The sequence below is a fragment of the Centroberyx gerrardi genome, chromosome 24 (assembly GCF_048128805.1).
Source record: "Centroberyx gerrardi isolate f3 chromosome 24, fCenGer3.hap1.cur.20231027, whole genome shotgun sequence".
In the NCBI taxonomy this organism is placed as follows: domain Eukaryota; kingdom Metazoa; phylum Chordata; class Actinopteri; order Beryciformes; family Berycidae; genus Centroberyx; species Centroberyx gerrardi.
In genome coordinates, this window is record NC_136020.1 from 12204856 (window position 1) to 12225652 (window position 20797).

The 20797-nt window shown below is 42.6% G+C and overlaps 1 protein-coding gene across 4 annotated transcripts in view; it reads left to right on the forward strand.

Moving 5' to 3' along the window:
• The window catches only part of LOC139920268 (ELKS/Rab6-interacting/CAST family member 1-like), a 132272-nt gene that overhangs the window by 34768 nt on the left and 76707 nt on the right, over window positions 1-20797 (forward strand). For 2 of the 4 annotated variants that reach the window (XR_013504067.1, XM_078281860.1), the window contains exons 8-15: window positions 86-241; window positions 1828-1920; window positions 3413-3580; window positions 4210-4377; window positions 8537-8674; window positions 10698-10838; window positions 13084-13224; window positions 15512-15705. Coding sequence is in view for 2 of the 4 variants with exons in the window: in XM_078281860.1 (XP_078137986.1) it covers window positions 86-241; window positions 1828-1920; window positions 3413-3580; window positions 4210-4377; window positions 8537-8674; window positions 10698-10838; window positions 13084-13224; window positions 15512-15705 (1199 nt within the window). In the remaining 2 variants the exon portion in view is untranslated. The remainder of the gene's footprint in view (window positions 1-85; window positions 242-1827; window positions 1921-3412; window positions 3581-4209; window positions 4378-8536; window positions 8675-10697; window positions 10839-13083; window positions 13225-15511; window positions 15706-20797) is intronic. The other 2 variants (XR_011785034.2, XM_071910243.2) reach the window with 1 other exon arrangement.

Below are 20797 nucleotides of genomic sequence, written 5' to 3' on the forward strand. Positions count from 1 at the left end.
GTAATATAAATAGGATGTTTATGTGAATATCGTGCAGTAGTCAGTGAGTTGTCTCTAACATGTGAGTGTGTTGCCGTCCTGCCAGGACTCTAAGATCAGCTCTCTGGAGCGCGGCCTGAGGGAGCTGGAGGACGAGGTCAACATGCTGAAGTCCAACGGGGCGCTGAGCAGCGAGGAGCGAGAGGAGGAGATCAAACAGATGGAGGTCTACAGATCCCACTCCAAGTTCATGAAGAACAAGGTAATGCACCGCACACTCACACACCTTTGACCATGTTACTTCTCTTCTCTTTTTTGAAAAACAGTCAAAATTTCTAGCTTGCTGGTAAAAACCCGACTTCTTTACATCTTTCACACTTATCATGACAGATATTTTTAGTGTCAAGAACAAAATGAAAGCGTTACTGTGGGAGCCAGGCTCATTAAAACACACCAGTACTCTTGTCATGTGGTGCCAATTTGCAATTCAATACAATTCTTTCTGTGCTTGTTTCTTTTGTTTGTTTTGAGGTGAAATCTATTTGTTTTTGTCTCTGTTTGTTTTTCTCACTTGTACAAAGTAGTTTGTTCCTATTACATTACTTCTATGTTTATCGCTGTCAGTAAACTACCTTTTCAGTATATTTACATACATTATTAAAGCGGTTCTTCTGGATGAAAATTTCATAGCCCATTGTAACTCAAATTAAAGGTCTTAGATAAAGGCCATCATTGACTCACTTTCAGCCTTAAAATACATTCAAGACCTGGGGCTGCTGTACTCTAATCATGAGTCGGGGCTTTAACAACCACATCCTCCATGTGATTGGTTAGTCCAGAGATACTATGAACCACGAGGACTACTGACTTGATCACATGTTAGGAATATTTCAACTAAAGAGACACGCCACTGTAAAACTATATTCAGCTTATTTATTGGAGCATAAGACAGTCATGTAGATGGTTTAGTACCGCGGAGTGGAGTCTATTCTCATCAAAACCGTCATTATATCAGACTGTGAATTTCAGGTAAGGATGACATCATTTTGTGTTCCCAATTATATTTAAGCTACAAGCTTCCTAGGAGGGATGCAGAATTGCTGTCATGAAACCCGCATCAAGTGTATTTTTCTGTATTACCCCAATGTGATGCTGTCGGGTAAAAACCTCATAACTCTAGTTTGGGTTTTTTTCTTTTTCTTGCTTCAACTGGAAGTTCGCATGGTTGTTTATGTGTTGTTGTCGGTTTCAGGACAATTGGGCCCTGTAAACCTGTTTAAACCTCCCATTGCAAATTTCAAACAATACATGGGCGTCAATGAGAAGAAAAGCATCCTTCATTCCTGGAGACCTTTCTCTTTGCAGATGCATAGCTTTTGTCACGCTGTGGCTTTCGCATCGATGACAGTGATTTATTCTGTTTTGATGCAATGCAATCATATTTGAGTGATTTTGGGCCACTTCTACCAGGTGTTTATTAACAAACAACATGATGCACGAGAAACAAATGCCTACTTGTTACTTTTCATTAACCTCCAAACAAAGTTTCACTTGCAGCCGACCAGAACGAGTACTTGCCGTGCGTTTTGGCCCTTGGCACTCCATGTCATAAAGTTTGACATGGACATATACAAACTATACTGCACACTCACACACACACTCGCACACACACTCTACTTTGAGAATGTTGTTTCTTTACTAAGTGATAGTACTGCTGCAGGATAAGATGTACGTTGTTCTCAGATGTTCTCTCAGCATGTAAGGGGCTTGGGGATTGGCTCGTGTGTGCGAAGTGGTCGGAGACTATGGCATCTGATTTGTTGTCATGGTAACGCCCTCTCCTGCTAGGTTGAGCAGCTGAAGGAGGAGCTAACTCACAGCCAATCAGAGAAGGAGGAACTAAGGCAACGAGCCGATGAGCTTCAGCAGGAGGTGTCTGCAGTAAGAGAGAGACACACGTCTGTCTGTTCATTTAGTCATTTGCTCTTTCTTGCTTTTTTCTTGCTGTCTTGCTTTCTTTCTCTATTCATCTCTCTCTCTCTCTCTCCCAGGGTGACTGGGTGATGGCTGCTGCTTCAGTAGATTCCCAGTAGAGTGACACTAGAGTGACCGTGCGTTCAGACAGCAATAAGCAACTATAACTCTCAACTGAATTTCCCTGTGAGCTGAGCAAGTGATGAGCAACTTCTGTTAATGCAGACAACTTCTTAATTGGGGATGGGAGAGCAACATGGAAAATATGTCTATATCTTGTCTTAAAGCCAATCACATGTAATCATTTAAAGTTCCTCCTGTGGCTGCAGTATCATCTGCTGCTGTCAATCAAATATCACATATTTGCTCACGTTGATCAACACACAGTGAGGATAACCGCTTCAAGGCTATTGATCGATAGAGCTAGAGAACCCGAGCCTGAGAGACGCTGCAGCGGCTTGAATCTGAACTGAATGTAAACGGGACACTGAGATAATACTGTTGACAATATTGTTTATATTCAGTGGATATGTTTACAAGCGCACAATACGCAGGTTATTGTGAATAATCAGAGTAAGGCGATGGTTCAATTTACATATCTAGAAGTAACATGATTTACCCCAGTAACTCAGCTATACAAAGACTTATTTAAAAGTCAGGTGAATTTTACTTGAGAAGGATGTGACATCTATCTTTGCTATTAGGTCTGTTCATACTGACCCAGAATAGTGCTTTAGGGACCTAGAGTGTTTTCTCTTTTTGAACACAAGTAGGTGTAGCATACCTTTTTGCATGTTATTTTGTTAGTATGAACAGATTAGGGGGTCTTTACCTCTCCAGTCTATCTCTGATCAATGGCTTTTGACAATTCTAGTTGTTTCTGGCAGTCTGAACGTTACGATGACAGAATTCAGGCCGAGCGTCCAGCTGTACTTGCTCTGTGTGTCTCTAAACTTGCCTCTCTCCTTGCATGAGGTTTCTCTCAACTATAGTGACTTGGATTGGGTTGCTGGGGGGATTAGTGTTCAATTCTGACAGTTTTGGAGATTTATCAAAAAACATTTTTCATGTTTTTTAATAATCTTGGCTGAACTGAAAGAGAATTGACCCTGACACTCTGGTACAACTGTGTACTGAGTTTCTGGATGTGTGTCTAACTGTTGCTTGCTTTCCAGGAGAGAATCAAGAAACAAGACTGGATAGTCTCAAAAATCCCTTGAAAGAGCTCAATTAGAAAAGCTTCTAGTGTATTTTAATGCATTTTAACATAGTAAGCATATGATGCTTTGTACTGCACATTCAAAGTAAAACTACATGGTAAAAACAACCAACTCTGTCTTTCTTCCTCTCACTCTTTCTCTCTCTCTCTCTCTCTCTCTCTCTCTCACTCACTCTCACACTCTCTATCTCTCTTCATGTCATATGTATGTATGTGTGTGTGTGTGTGTGTGTGTCTCAGATGGAGCAGGCGAAGCAGGACCTGAGTCGTAAGGACAGTGAGCTGTTGGGTATCAGGACCAAACTGGAGACTCTGAACAATCAGTTCTCTGACAGTAAACAGCATGTTGACGTACTCAAAGAGTCGCTCACCGCCAAGGAGCAACGAGCTGCTATACTACAGACTGAGGTACAGTAACACTATTACTATTACTAATACTATTAATATAAGCATGTTGTTATATTTAATGTTACTGTTACTCATGATAAGGAAGCCAGAAAGTGGTCCATTAGTCTGTGGATACTTCAACAAAGATAATCTCCTGTAACGGCAACTTTCACATACATTACTACTTCTACTACCACTACTACTGTTACTGCTACTACTACTTCTACTACCACTACTACTACTATTACTACTACTAATGCTACTGCTACTGCTATTACTACTACTAGGAATACTAAACAGTAGCTAGACATCCTAAAAGAGTCACTGATCAAAGCGACAAACCATGTGTTACTCTATAGAGACTGGCACAGTAATACCATTACTTGTACTACTACTAGTACTACTACTAGGGAGAATAGTAAGATACACATAGTAACACAAATAGTAAAAACAGCATTTAGACATCAGAGAGTCAATTACAACTCAAGAACAGTGAGCTACTGTGCTGCAGATTGAGGTAAACTGTTACTAGTACTTTTATTGCTACAATTACTACTTTCACGAGGAGTAGAAACAGTAAACATGTAGATGAAGAGTATGACAGCTTAAGAACAACTTGCTACTGTGTGTGTGTGTGTGTGTGTGTGCAGGTGGATGCGCTGCGTCTCCGTCTGGAGGAGAAGGAGTCTCTCCTCTCTAAGAAGAGCCAGCAGATCACAGAGCTGACGGAAGAGAAAGGCACTCAGCAGGGAGAGATCTCCGACCTCAAAGACATGCTGGACGTCAAGGAGCGCAAAGTTAATGTACTGCAGAAGAAGGTAAGAAGACTCACATGCACGCGCGCGCACACACACGAACACATACATGCACATTCACAAATACTTATTTGACGTCCAAGATATGCTTAATGTCAAGATTTGCAAAGTTAAAGTGGTAAATTTTGCGATCCTGTTTTTTTTTTTTTAATTTAGTCTCCATCTTTGTTGCTAAGCGCTCGTTGCTGTGGTGTTTCTGCACTGCACTTCCCACAGATCACCTGTCAATCAAACAGCGTGTCCAGCACTGTGACGTCTTTTTCCTTGGATTTTCTGTTGATGCAGTTTGAGTTTCTGTAGGTAGCGCTCTTCTCTTTCTCTGTTCAGCCATGGTGGCTATCACTGCTCATGACAACTACCCAGTTCTTCTTCTTTTTATTTCAAACAAACCAGAAACGTAAAACACATCACTTCCCGTGCACCAGAGGATGTTTCACAGGAAAGTCTGACCAGACAGCGGGTGCTTAGAACACCAAATGGAAAAGATGAATATGAACTCATGAACTGGCTATAGGTTGAATCACTATTGTTTTATATTTAATAGATATAGTGATAGAGAAAAGCTAAAAGGACATTTATTTAGATGAAAATGTTTCAGGTTTTTACCTACACCTATTGCAGAAGAATGACGACATACATACATGGACACACACACACACACACACACACACACTACAAGTATGTAATTGTCATCCTAAAAATGTGATATTATGATATAATATTTTCACCACTAGATGGGAGTATAACACTGTGTGTGTTTTGGGAGCAGGTTCACGAGCGAGAGGAAAGCAGACAGACAGACAGAAAGAGAGACAGACAGGTAGGCAGGCAGGAAGAGGCAGTTACAGGCGTTTTCTGAATATTTTTGGCCTCTTTTTAGTGTGTGTGTGTGTGTGTGTATGTGTCCCTATGGCAATGCTGTCAGTTAGATGGATGGGCCGGACTGACCCCCCCCTGTCTTTGCTATCTGGTACACACACACACACACACACACACACACACACACACACACACACTCTGACAAGAGTCATGCTGGTCAGACATGCTGGTGAAGAGCTTTCAGACAGAAGAAGGGGGGGGTGGAGGGGATAAACTACAGTAAATAACCAGCGGCTTGAATGGATGGATGGATGGATGGATGGATGGATGGATGGATGGATGGATGGAGGATAGGGTGGGGTTCAGCCAAGGCAAAAGTGAAGACAGTAACATTTATTCAACATTGAATGAAAGGGGAAAGCTGAGTCTGAATTCTGTAATCAGACCCACTGCCCACTAACAGCCTGTATGTCTTTTGTTACATAAATACTAACTCTCCCTCTTTTCTCTCCATCCCTCCATCTCTCCCTGTCTCTTTATTTCCCCCTCTCTCTATTTCTCTCCTAATTCTTCCATTCCTCTCTCTCTTCCTCCCTTTCTGTCTGCTTCTCTTCAGAGACAGACCGGCTGTCACTTATACAAAAACAGAGATGGGGAGTGCGAGGATAATTGATAAAGACAAACTGGCAGACAGACATAAAGAAAGAGAGGGAAGGGGAGGAGAGAGAGACAGACAGACAGAGTGTGTTTGAAATCAGATGCATACTAATGAGTTCCTCTTGTTCAATAAATGATGACCTCTGCCTACTTCAAATAGAATGCAATCCACTGTCTGAGAGAGAGAGAGATGCACATTTGTTTTCCTCTCTCTTCTCTCTTTTTCCGTGTTTTACCGTTTATCTGTGTGAATAAACCAAAAATAACATCTTTCCGTTTCCCCTTTGTCCCCCTCCTCCGCTCTCATTCCCTCCTTTATGTCTTTATCTGTCACTTTGTGTTAGCGGTAAAATATATAACCATGATTACATAGACGATGAAGAGTGTGAAGGTATTCTTCTTCTCTCCCATCATTCTCGTTCCCTGTAATTTTCTGTTATTTGTGAAGGAGCATCATGAAATAGACGAATTTAAAGGGCAAGACGGCTAATCTTTTGTTAAAATATACCAGTTCCTAATTATAGAGGGTTTTGGACAAAAATAGGGCAAGAAAGAGGCAGAGATAGTGTGTGTGTGTGTGTGAGTGTGTCTGTTTGTGTGCTAAGCATCCAGCAGTTGTCAGTTTGAGGAAGTGCAGACGGGATCAAAGAGCCTCACTCCCTCTCAATGTCAAGTGAGTGTGTGTGTGTGTGTGTGTGTGTGTGAGAGAGAGAAAGAGAGAGAGATATTTTCGTCTTTTGCAATATGGTTGCATGGTCTATGTTTTGTGTGTGTGTGTGGGGTGTGTGTGTGTATGAGTGTGTGTGTGAGAGAGAGAGAGACACAGGAGGAGCTGTCAATCAAGCTGTCAGGTGGACAGTTGATTAATGAGGTGCTGGAAATGTTTCATGAAACCTCTGCGTGCGCGCGCACACACACACACACACATACACACACACTCTCACACTGTGGTACTGTAAATGTGTGTGGCTCACCTGCAATGGAGTCAAAGGTTACATACCAGTCTGACTTTCTTTCTTCAGATTTTTATTTCTGTGGCAGGTTGTCAATCTCTTGTTTTCCCTTTCTGTGTGCCAAGGAAATGGATGGAGAGAGAAAGAGAGAGAGACAGAGAGAGAGAGATAATGAGAGATGGGTGTAATTGTACCACCCAGGTGCACTACATTACATAAGCTTTCCATATCTCTCTCTCTCTCTCTCTCTCTCTCTCTCTCTCTCTGTCTTTGTCTCGATTCTTCATTTGTTTTTTCTGTACTGTTCAATCTCTTGTTCCATCCATTCTTTTAATGAAGTTCATAAAGTTGACATAAGTCTTTATCTTTGTCTGTGATCTCTCTCAAGCACACACACACACACACACACACACACACACACACACACACACACACACACACACACACACACACAGATACACACACACACACACACACAGATACACACACTTACTTTGTGGGCTTGGGGTGAGGGTGAGTTCTCTGGCTATTTCTGCTGATTCTGTGTTTTAGCAGAAAATTAATCTGCTACTAAATCGCTGTGAGAGGAAACGGGAGAGAGAGAGAGAAACGGGGAGGGAGAAAGGGAGAGAAAAAGAAAGATGGAGGTGGAGTGTGTGTGTGGAGGAGGGGTAAAAGCTGATGTGGTGTAGGCAGAGAGAGAGAGAGACAGAGAGATGTGAATATCACAGTTAAAGTACAGTGGTTTTTCATATCAAGGAAATCGCATTAGACCACAGACCACATTTTGACAAGAAATCGTCCCTTGAACGGCCGTCTGAGAAGATGTTTCAACTCACAATACACCAAGTTTTTGGGAGATTGGCTCGTTGGCCAATTTACCCGTTAAGGCAAGATAGACCCCAAAATCATCCATGTGTCAGATCGTTGGCTCTACTGCTCCATGCTTACTCTTTAAAGAGCGAATCGGCACTAAATTCCATTTTTATAATTAACTCCTTCATCTGCTTCTAGGAGCAGAAAGTCGTCGTTGCACTGCTCTCTATTTACTTTCAACCGCCACACCTCAATCAGTGCTCAATTGTTACTGCCTCCGAGTAGAGATGGTTGGTCCGGCGTCACAGACACACCCAAAATTGTGTACTAGGCAGAGACCGGCTGAAAACGGTGTGTTTACGCACACTTTAGCATACACTATGTTGAGTGACAGTAGCCACCATGTCTAAACAGACAAAGAGAAGAGAAACTCAAACTGCATCAACAGAAAATCCAAGGAAAAAGACGTCACAGTGCTGGACACGCTGTTTGATTGACAGGTGATCTGTGGGAAGTGCAGTGCAGAAACACCACAGCAACGAGCGCTGAGCAACAAAGATGTCACTAAAATTAAAATAAACAGGGTTCTTGAGGTGTACCACTTCAAGACTGATACTGACAATAAATATTATACGCATAAAATTAATAAAAGTTAAGTTATTAAGATGTTACTTGTCAGATTTTCTTCATTACTTTACTGTAGTGAAATTAATCGTGATGACACATTTTGATGAATAACAACAAAATAAATCACGACTGTCACCATTACAAGCATTGGTCCCAGTGGACTGCCTCCTGCTTTAATTTGGCCCAGTTTGAGATCTCTTTGATTTCTCTGGCAAACAAGTAAATTATGCATCAAAACATCCCTTAAAAATCTGTTGTCTTTCATTATTTCTGTCCTGTTCTCTCCACAGATAGAGAACCTCCAGGACCAGCTGAGGGACAAAGACAAGCAGCTGACCGGTCTGAAGGACAGAGTCAAGTCTTTACAGACCGACACCTCTAACACCGACACCGCACTGGGAACACTGGAGGAGGCTCTGTCTGAGAAGGTACACACACACATACACACACACACACACACACACACACACACACACACATGCTGGTCAATCTAAGGTCAAATCCCAAACAGGGTTAGATTAATAAAACCACTAAGAAGAAAACCATCGACCACCCACCAGCTGACCTTATGACTCTGGATAATGGGAATCAAACCAATAATCACAGTGTCTGTTTCATTCTTTAATCACTCGCAGTCCGTTTTCAGTAAATATTCAGGAATAGCACCTTCCAACACAAAGCCACATGGTTTTGACTAATGGGAATAGAACCAACAACCACATGGGCGATGTTTGGTTTTAAACATCCAGGTCCCATCAATATGAGTTTATGACTCTCAAGTGTGGGAATTGAACCAACAGCCACCCGATTTATGATCTACAGTTTGATTCTTCAGACTGCTCTTAGTCAGGACTTGACCCTGTTTCTGGGAATTGAACCAGCGACATTCATACCGCAACTCCTAGTTCCAACCAGACTGCTTTAAAGTGTTCGACGAATGAATATTTATGTACTGGCTTGAGGTGTGTGTGTGTGTGTGTGTGTAGGTGGAGGTTATGGGCGATTGTGTTACTGACTTCACTGTCTATCTCTTTCGCTCTGGGTCTCTCACACACGTACACACACACACACACACACACACACACAGGAAACAGGGCTAGGCAGTATTAATTGTCCGGTGACTAATATTCAGGGTGTCAGTTAGACGTGTGAGTGTTGGCTGGCTGAGGTGGCCGACGACTCCCAATTCACTCAGACTCGTTTTTGGTTTTTTTTACTTTTTTCCCCTTAATTCGCTTTGTTTTGGTTCCTTTGCACTTCTTTCTTTCTTTCTTTGTCACACACACATTGTTTTGCACTGAGAGTGTTATGTTTCAAAGCAGAGTTGGTTTCATATTACTCGCGCAAACCTTTGCTGTAGGTCACACACACACACACACACACACACACACACACACACACACACAGGACAGCCAATATACACACTTTGGTGTTTGTATACTGCGTTTTGTGTGTGTGTGAACTTTTGTACTTTTGATTGAACTGGCCTCTATGCTGCTCTATAGCTGGAGAGTGTCTATAGTGTTTTAGTGGTTGTGAATATTACATCTTGTGCCAGAATGTATTATGAGTCTAAAATCACTGTTGGCTGTTAGATCCTGTCAAAGTTGCCATGTACATAAAGTTTAATACGACTGTTATTAGTATAGAAATTTGATATTGAGTGACTGTGAATGACTGTTGGACTGTATGAGGTGATTTTTATTCTCTGTCTGTCTCTCTCTCCATCTCTTCCCCTATCTCTCTCTACCTTGCTCTCTACTTCTCTGTTTCTTTCTCTCTCTCTCTCTGTCTCTCTCTCTCTTTGTCCTTTTCTGGTCTCTTTCTCTCCTCCCTCCCCCTCGTTCTTCTCGTTTCACCCCTCTGTCCTCCATCTGCTTCCCTCCCTGTCTCCCTTGTCCTTCAATCTCTCTCTACTCGCCTCCTCCCCTTCGCCTTTGCCTCCCCGTCTCACCTTCCCCCTCATCCTTCTCCCTCCTTCTCTCTCCCTTCATTCCCTCCTCTCTTCCCTTCATTCCTCCTCACCTCCCCTTCTTCTCTCCCTCGCTCCCTCCCTCCCTCTCCTCTTTCTGCTTTGTCTCCCTCTCCTTCTCCATCTCTACTCCCCTTCCCTCTCTGCTCCTCTCCCTCCCTTCAAACTCTCCTCTCTCCCCTCCATCCCTCCTTGCCTTCTTCTTTCCCTCCCTCCTTCCTCCTCTTCCTCCTTTCCCCCCTCTTCCCTCCCTCCTTTATGTTTCCCCTTCCTTCTGCTTTACTCCCTCCTCTCTCTCCTCCATCTTTCCTTCCCTCCTCCTCTCTTTCGCCTGCTCTTGTCTCCATTCCTCCTTTCCTTCTCACCTTTTCTTCCCGTTCGCTCTCCTCTTCACCTCTCTCCTCCCTCTCTCCCTCTCTTTCTCCTCCAACACTTCCTTTCTCCCCATCTCCTCCTCCTCCTCCCCCCATATTCTCCAGGAGCGTATCATTGAGCGGTTGAAGGAGCAGAGGGAGAGGGAGGAGAGGGAGAAGGGGGAGGAGATGGACTCTAACAAGAAGGAGTTGAAGGAGCTGAGGGAGAAAGTCTCCCAGCTGCAGGCCGACCTGGCTGACCGCGAGGTAGGAGACACACACACACACACACACACACACACACACACACACACACACACACACACACACACACACAGGACTCTGCCGTAAGTCAGAAAAACACACCACCCTCCTCTCTCTCTCGCTTTGTCCCTGTCAAGGAAACATGATTGATCTGTCATTGTTGTACAGACCTTGGATCCTCCCAAGGTCCCAGCGCTGAAGAAGGACAACAGTGATAAAACAATCACGTTTCCTTGACAACGACATGCAAGTTCCGCAACCATGGAAACAGTGTTTGGACCGGAATTCTTCTTGCTGGGACCTGTTTTGACTCAGGAATACATAACAGCAGGACAGAGAGAGAGAGAGATAGAAGATGAGCGAGCGTTTTAGGATGCTGGAACCATTTTAGCAAAGTCTCTTGTATTCACTCTCTTAATTTAACCCATTATCCCACAAAAAGCATAAGCAAGTATAAGCTCAATGTTGAGAAGTAGTTATTTTTTCTAATAATAAAATATCCACATAAGAGGAGGTTAGTTTTAATGATGCAACCTGCTCTAGAACCAGAACCAAAACGTACCCCTTTCCTTTCAAAACTACTCCAGAAGAAAGATTAGTCCGTTGAGTTTATTGTTTCTTCCTAAAGACTCTGAACCTGAGAACAGTCAGAATAGAAGAATCAAATTCTCCCCACTGTCTCCCCTTCATTTAACACCAAGAGGTACAAAGTAAACACATGTGCTTGTGTCATATATGTGCGTGTATGCACACACACAGCAAAGACACAATGCATGGACATAACTATATATAGAGCATGCACACATGCGTGAGCATGCATGAAAGTACACAATTACAAGTACACAAACTGTTTGCTGGGCCAAACACCCAAACTGTTTTGATTTAAACATCAAAATAATAAAATAGAAATAAAGATTATTGTAGGGCGTTGGTCTCATAGCAGTCTAGTGAGTTGTTTAACACTAGAAAGGCCGCAAAACCACACCAGCAGGCGAGATTTAAAAATGACATTTCTCTGACACTGTAAATCCAATATCCTCAGCTTTCCATGACTTTTCCTAAATATTCTGCGTGTAAATGCTAATCTGCTTGCCTCCAAACCTGACTCAACCAGACAGCAGTCGACCTGCAGTTGAATCCTCTAACGGTCTCCTCTTCACCGCAGTCTGAAACAACATTTTGTTTTAACCTTTATTTATCCAGGGAAAGGTTTTCCGTTGCATGCACGCTCTTCTCAGCACCACCCTGCTTCCCATTCATACAGTTCCACACATTTACACTGGGAGCTTCCCAGTACAACCACAGACCAAATCTATTGAAGCGAGTTGGGGTTAACTGCCTCGCTCAATGGCACCTCCACAGTAGTTGTTGAGGGCGATCGCAGAATGACACATGACCTAAAACAAACAAATCAACTCCAAGAAGAAGGAAGAAATGAAAGAATATTGTGGGATCAGGAAACTCAAAACACATTTCAAAGAAAAAAGAGAATGTCTCTCAATCTGTTCCATGACAAACATCCTCCTCAGGCTGGAAATATTCTCCAGAATTTACCTCATTGGAGATCAAGGGGAATTCCACCCTAAAAATTGAATACACATATGTTAGTCTAATGAAAAATCCCCTTCGGTTTTTCTCCCTTGGTCTATCCAGTTAATTTTAGTGATTGTGGTGCCTCAAAACCTGTTACACCCTCATTGTATAATTTCAGAAATACATGGGAAAAATCATCAGGAAAATAAGCATTTTTCTCCTCATTCCTAAATGCAGATGTGGGGTTGGTCTGACAACAGCAATATATATACATAACTAAATATAATCAGACTCTGGTATAAGTAGCTAGGTTTCTCTGACCAAAAGCCCGGTCAAACATGATGATCTGTAGTCTGGAGTTGGTATTGTCAGTCAAGGGTAAAATTACATGTCTGAGTGTCTCTCCCTCTCTCTCTCTTGGTTTCTCTTTCTCTGACCCGGGCCAAAAGGGGAAAAGACCAGAAAAGAAAGAGAGAGAGACTTCACGGATGGAGTGATTCAGTTGGTACAGTGAGAGGGGTTGAGGAACAAGTTTGTGACTGGAAGATCGCATGTTTAAAATCCCCCGATTGGGTGGGAAGATGTGAGCGAACTGTAGGAGTGTAAAGCAGAGCAAAGCTGAAATGTGTGGTCTTCGATTGAACTCTCTCTCCCCTCACCTCCCTCCCTCTCTGTCCTCTTCTTTCTCTCCTCTCCCCTCCTTCTCTCCCTCCAGACGTCGGTGTTGGACCTGAAGGAGAAAGCTTCCTCTCTGGCCTCCTCGGCTCTGAAGAAGGACAACAGGCTGAAGAGTCTGGAGATCGGCCTGGAGCAGAAGAGAGAGGAGTGTGTCAAACTGGAGAACCAGCTCAAGAAGGTTAGCCAGTGGACAGTGCAATACACACATAGATGCAGGGCATACAGTATACACACACACACACACACACACACACACACAAACACACAATAGGGAGAGGAGTGTCTCAAACTAGACAACCAGTTAGAGAAGGTTAGCCAGCCAACAGTAAATCAGTCTTTCTTCGTCTCCTCTCCTCTCTTCCTCTCCTTTCTCTTTTCCCTTAACTGTTTTCCAAGAGAAATGACTGGCTGTGTGTGTGTGTATATATTCTCCCACACAGCAGCCCATAAAATGTGTGTGTGTGATGGCTTGCTGACAACCTTACAGACGTTTTCACAGAGTGGAGAAGACAGCACCACCACCACACCCTCGGTGTGTATGTGTATGTGTATGTGTATGTGTGTGTGTGTGAGAGCGAGAGAGAGAGAGAGAGAGAGAGTGTGTGTGTGTGTGTGTGAAGGTGTCAGTGCATCTCTGGTGTTTCTCTCATCAGAGTTTATTTCTTGGTCTCTTTCTGTTACTATGGAGAGACGAAAGAGCGAAAAACTTGTGTATGTGTGTGTGAGAGAGACGATTGACATATGTGAGATTGTGTGAGTGTGTGTATGTGTGTGTGTCAGTTGCTTCTCTGAGATTATACAGACACTGAATCTCATTTCCTTTCTTACTTCTCTCTTCTCTCTCTCTCTCTCTCTCTCTCTCTCTCTCTTCCATGCAGATCATCTTATAATATTTTCAGACACCCAAACATTTCCTCTCCACGTAAAGTCCTGCAAAGACTATTCTGCACTTCCAAAACTAATAGGGCTTACATACAGTGGGTCCAAGGCGCGCGCACACACACACACACACACACACACACACACACACACACACACACGTACGCAAGCGGTCAGACAACACTTTGCATACACTGTAGATTGTTCCAAACACTTTGCATAGACTGATATACACATAAGCGTGTGCACACTCACACTGTAGATTTTCCCAAGAAAAACATGTAACCCACACGTATAAACACACACACACACACACACACACACGCACACACACACACACACACGCGCACACACACGTAGTCAGTCTGTCCCAAGAGCAACATTAACTGCTGGGAAACACACACAGCTGTTCTAACCTCTAAGCTAATGGTTATAAGTCTCATTGTTTGTTTTTTCTTGATTTCATTTCATTTCTTTCTTTTTCCCATTCTCTCCATCTTCTACAGTTATGTAGACGTGATAGAGTGAGGTCGGAGCGGGGGTGTGGTGCAGGGAACAACGCCACCTCAACTCAGTTCACCCTGCTCTGTACCTGTCAAATACACTTTACTCACATTTTTAAGCTTATGTGAATCTTGACGATACACAAATCACAGTATGACTTATAGTAAGCAGAATCAGACTGCTGTAAGTTTTATGGACACAGTGTCCACATGGGGGTCATTAAAGTTTCATCTAAACAGGCTCTCTTTAAGAATATAAGGCTTGAAATAATACAATTATGAAAATATAACTGTTTTTTTTCAATTGGTGGTTGTTGGCTTTATGGTGACTACAGACTGGAGTTCATATTTGAGCAGTCTTACTAGGTATGAGTTACAAGTGACCCCAGCTGTGTGTGTGTGTGTGTGTTAGCCTGGATAAAGTCAAAGTTTTGACCATTGTCATGGAAACCAGCCCACACCCTAGACACCATATCATCTAGTGTGAGAGTCTGAAACGTCACAACTAATAACATTACTGATAAACAGACGCACACACACATACTCACACACACTTATACATGCACATAAAGACACACAAATGCATATGCACACCAACATATACATACAGTAGATGCACTCACACATCATTGCATAGTGATTTTCTTGATTTTATTGCTTCTAATGTTTACCATATTGTAGTAGACGTATATATTCAGTATGTGTTTTGGCATCAACATCATTAAGCAGGCTCATTGTTGCTCCTTCAAATTAACTTTTGACTTTATTGTAACTGATGAGGTCTCATTAAGACTAGGCATCACTATTTTAAATGCTGTATGCTCATTCTTTATTAATAATAATAATAATAATAATAAAAATAATAAACTCTAAAACGTACCATACATCGTCATACATCTATTTCTGTACTGATATCTATCTATATCTCTTATCTCTTCTGATATCTATATAATCTGAAACATGCCAGTTTCAACACATCTGTGTGTCTAGTTGTTATTGACAAATCCTTGTTAGGGTGAAGGTGTCAGTTCCATCAAATACTGGTCATCTCATTTTGGAACCAAACTCTTGATTTATTTTTAGGCCCAGAATGCAGCAGTGGATTCCCAGGCCAGCACTGAGCTATCCGAACGCATTTCCTCTCTGGAGGAGGAAGTGAGCCGGCACAGAGAGGATGCTGGGAAGGCCCAGACCGAGGTGGAACGACTGCTGGAGATCCTGAGGGAGATGGAGAACGAAAAGAACGACAAGGATAAAAAGATCCACGAACTGGAGAGGTGAGAGAGAGAGGGGGACACATAGATGCATCGGTAGATACATGGATAACCCAAGTCAACAGAAAACAACCCAAGACTGTCGTATTTTTGACATAATCGTTTAATGTTAAAGGTTAGACTGCACTTTGCCATTCATTTTCCATTCAGATTGAATCCATATGCATTTCTATTGGAGTCTATGGTAATCTTCTCTACGGTACTAATCCTTTAGTTTTTCCTTTTTCTCACCCCTTCCTCTCCTCTCCCTTCCCCTCTTTCTTCCCCTTCGCTGCTTCCATATCGGCTTTATTTTATCTATCTATCTATCTATCTATCTATCTATCTATCTATCTCTCTATCTATCATCATTACTCTCCTTATTTTGGTGCCATTGCACCTAATGTACATGTGTATGCATAAATATACGTACATGTATGTGCCATATGGGTGTGTGTGTGTGTCCGTGTGTGTGTGTGTGTGCGCGCATCACACGCCAGACATCCTTCCCCCTCTCATCTGTGGCGCTCTCAGCAGTCGCGAAATCAGGCCCCTCCCCCCGCTGCCTCTCAGCCAATGGGGGGGCTGGTGTGGGACTACCTGGGCACGTGAGTGGCTGGTGGCCCTGTCAGTCCGTCAGTAAATCTGACCGCCGCACGACAACTCACTTTGCTTGTCAGAGATCGGGATATGAGCGCACTATGAGAGCAATCGCTCCCATGTGGAAAAGTCATATGGAGTTAAATCGCTTCCTTATGGCTTCACTTTTACCCCAAAGTGCCTTACAGTGACATGAGTGCATACAGTTATAGTTTGGGTTTCCCCAGTGGGACTTGAACCCCTAACCCTGCAGTGTTAGTGCCTTGCTCTACCTATTACACAGGACCAATTACATCAATTATGTTATAGATTAGACAGATGTAGCAGCTCCTTATAGATAAATCAGAGGTTTTTACATTGAGTTTAAAATGTCTAACAGCCTCTGATAGATGCGTAACTAGCCCTAAACATTCATCAGATGCTTTCACTCATAATTAATAGGAAGCTATATCTGTAATGTATTACGAGTGCTGATATAATGCATCAGTAAGCATCACATGTTCTTATAAGCATGGTCATAAGGCATTATTCCCTGAGTATTTGGTACAGGCAAAGTACAATTCCTTATGTTTTTTTCATGTACTGTGTCATGTAAAAAGAAAAAAACAAGAATAGAAGAAGAGAATGCCTTTATTGTAAGAAGTTTCCCACGTTTGCAAGGCTTTTCCACATGGGACTGAGCTGGGTATGCTCACTAATAGTCACCATCAGAGCCATTAGAATGAGAGTTGCAGCATTGCTCCATATATACCAAGCCTCTCCAATACACCGTATTCAGACTGGTGCCGTCTTGGATTGAAACAACATGACTGGGTTGGGAACACCAGGTAAAAAAAATAAATAAATTTCTACTTCTTTGTATAGGCAGTAGGTCTTTATTGTCTGTTTCGCTGAAGTTTGATAGGCAAAACTGATCCCAAATGTTGCTAAATGAGGCGGGTAGAGAGGACAGGGTCTGGTACCAGAGTCTCCGCTGTACAGTCTGAAACTCTTTGAGCCTCTGTTCATGTCAGTGATGCAACTCTTTCATCATGTGGCTCTGCTGGAGAAGTTTTCACGCTGCACTTTTGTTTTACTTTCAGCCAAGGATGCTTGACTTCTAGAGTTTAACACTCTTTTTCTTTCACTAGGAGACTGGACAGTCAACTCTACTCTGTTTTTTTTTCTTTAAGATGATAGGAATGATTTCTGTCTGTCTATTCTTGTATCTACCTGTCTGTCTCTGTCTACCTATGTATCTCTATCTATCTAGTTAGTCTTATTCTTCCTGTCTCTGTCTCTCTTTCTGTCTACATCTGATTACCTGTCTGCCTGCTGCTGTCTTTCTGCATGTTGTATGCCTGCCTGCCTGCCTCTCTGCCTACCTGTCTTCCTAAATGTCTATTTGTTATTCTATCTGTCTGTTGTTCTGCCTGTCTGTCTGCTCACATGTCTGTCTGTCTCTGTTGAGAAGGCCTTAGAGTTGTGGAAACTCAGGAGAGAAGCTTATAGTGGGTTTCAGTCCCAGGATCGGCGTTCCTTTAACTGTGGGTCACAACCCGTAAGGGGTTACGAGGCTGTTTCTCACGGCCAACAGTAGAATAATAACATAATAACTTAATTTGTAATACAAGGTTTTTGTTGTATTGGGACGCATTGCTGCAAATAATGTGTTCTTAGTCAACTAGCCTGGTTAAATGAGAAGTGTTTTCCTATGGTGAGACTAAGTTTTCAGTCTGTCTTCCTGGTCAGGGTTTGACAGACTCACTCTGCATGGGTCATAGCTGTCTGTGGTTATAAGAACCAGTCTGTCTGTCTGTCTGTTTGTCTGTCTGTCTGTCTCTTTGTCTGTCTGTCTGTCTGTCTGCTTCTCCAGTCCTTTGATGTCTGAACTATCATACACTGTCAGTCTGCTCTCTCTTTTTCTCTTTCTTTCGCTTTTTATCTCTTTCATCTTCTCTTCCACTTTCTTCTTCGGACTCTCTGTCTCTCACTTCCACTCTTAGTCTCTTCTCACTACTCTCTCTCTCTCTCTCTCTCTCCCCCTCTTTCTCTCTCTCTCTCTCTCTCTCTCTCTCTCTGTGTGTCTGTGAGTTTAGCAGTTGACTGTGTAAGACTAATGGTTGTTAATGATTTTAGGGAGATAGAGTATTTCCTCTCTGTGTCTCCGTCTGGCCAGTAGAAATACTAGACTATTAATAATTCAACACCTGCTGACTTCAAACTGGTGGGCTTTAACTGTGTGTGTGTGTGTATGTGTGTGTGTTCATTTAGTCTGCCAGTAGCCACAGAGGCAGATTTACAGCGGTACTAGGTTTGCGGATAACGTTGTAATGTAACTTTATAACCATTTAAAATTACAGATGGGTGTGCATGTGGTGATGTTTTTTCTTTTTTAAGTTCTTACAGCATATGGGTATGAAAGACGTTTAATTCTTCCATTGGATTACAATAAAACAAAAGCTTCTCTTCAACTGATATTTAATATCTGAACGTTGTGGGCTGCTATTAGAAAGTTAGACAGGTATAAATTTAGGGGTAATAGAATAGTTTCAGAATAATGTCTTATAATAGTAAGATTAAGATGGATTTGATTTTTTATGACGAAATTTAACTTTCCATTTGCACACACACATACACACATTAATTTCTGTAAAATAATGGTTTATAGAGCTGATATATGGGTATAGAGGGTGTATGGATATAAGATACCCTTTAATCATCACATACAGTGGGTCATTTAGCTGTTAAATTTATGATGAGGGGAATTATCTCTGTTTATGTCTGTAGTAGCTGGGGGGTGATACACTAGGCTTTTGAGGTTTTTGAGCAATGCAAATTGGCAGTACTCCAGCAACATGCAACACAGTGAGCCACATGGTTAACAATAAAAGTTTATAACCTAGCCCTGGTCTGCCTGGTACAATTAAAAGGCTTCAGTGCTATTTCTAATAAACTGAAGAATTAACACGGTTCATGAAAAGGCAGGTGGTTTTGAAATAGAGCATGGCTGCTTAGCAAACCTTCCCTGGATTAATAAAGGATATAAATTCCCCGTTTAAGGCTGTAATAGTTATTAACTAGGCCGTTTTGGGGGCCACATGCACTGGCTACCCCTATATTATAAAGTGCACTAATGCTAACTTTGTCCCAGGGCTACCTAGCCCTGCTGTGAATTGTAAAACTTAGCCCCGGGCCGACTGGTACAGTGTCAAAAAAGTATAAATTAGCCTGGGGCCGACTCTTAGCTTAGCACTAAGGCTAACCCTGGGCTAGGACTGAGCAGTGGGAACAGTTGAAATGAAAAGATCAGATGTGGGTTAAACAAGGTTGAAAATCAACCTTCTTTCTCTCTCCTCCAGTGTAAATGCAGCTGTAATGGTACCAGGTTATTTATTTCAGTAACTAGGACGGTAATTGGAGCAGACTGAGTGACTTCACACTGAGGGGAAATGGAGCTGAAAATCTGCCCTGATGGCCAAAATAAAGGATTTGGACGGAAGACTGGAAAAGAGAGAGGGAGAAAAAGAGAGAGAGAGGGAAAGAGAAGTAAAGGAGGGGTTAGAGAGGGCAAGAGACAAACAGAGAAAGAGAGTGAGAGAAAAGAAATAACAGGGGGTGGAGACAGAGAGAGAGAGAGAAAGAAAGAAACAGAGGGCAGAGAGGTGGTAAGAGAGAGAAACGAAAAAAGAAACGGAGAGAAAGGAAGGAAGGAGGGCTGGAAAGAGAGGAACAGAGAGGAGGAAGGGGGATGAAACAGAGACCGAAGAGAGAGAAACTGCGAGAGAGGGGAAGAGGGTTTGGAGAAATGTGGAGTATAAACCTGAGTAATGGGAAATTAGAGAAGTTTATTGCGTGTTATATTGTTCTGTAATGGACAATTTGTCTCTGGCATGCTGTCATTAGCTCGGGTTCCCAGGCATAAGCTCACCCTGGAGTTCCAGCGTTGCCAGGACAGCGCACAATTTGGCCAAACGTACGAGGAGCGATTGTGCGGAAGAGGGTCGGTTTCTATTCCCTTTTAACTCGACCAATTTAGGAAGCGGATTTCCTTCAAAATTCAGCCCCCTAATGATAACATCCCATATGCCGTTTGGTGGAGGCTTTTCTACAATTCCACGAGTGCATACATTTTAAGTAGCCCCAGTGGGAAGCGATATAAGGAGTCTGCGATAGCCAAACCATGAAGAAGTAATGCATAGCAAATGTTAAACACCCTCTCAGCTCGTGCTTTGATTGGCTAATTGCTCACTTACTATGGTTTGTGGGTGCAATTAATTGTGTGTGTGTCTGCCCTCAAATGTTTACTGTGGTCATGTGAGGTGAAACGGCCTCTTGTGAACCTCACTGTACTGTCATACTATCTGTATAAAACCTGTCTGTCTCTCTATGTGCCTGTCTGTGTGGTTATGACTGCCTGCCTGCCCGCCTGCCTATCTGTTTGCTTGATGATGCCTGTCTCCCTATTTGTCTGTCTGCCTGCTTGTGTATCTGTCTGCCTGCAGTATCTCTTTGGTTGGTTATGCCTGTCTGCCTC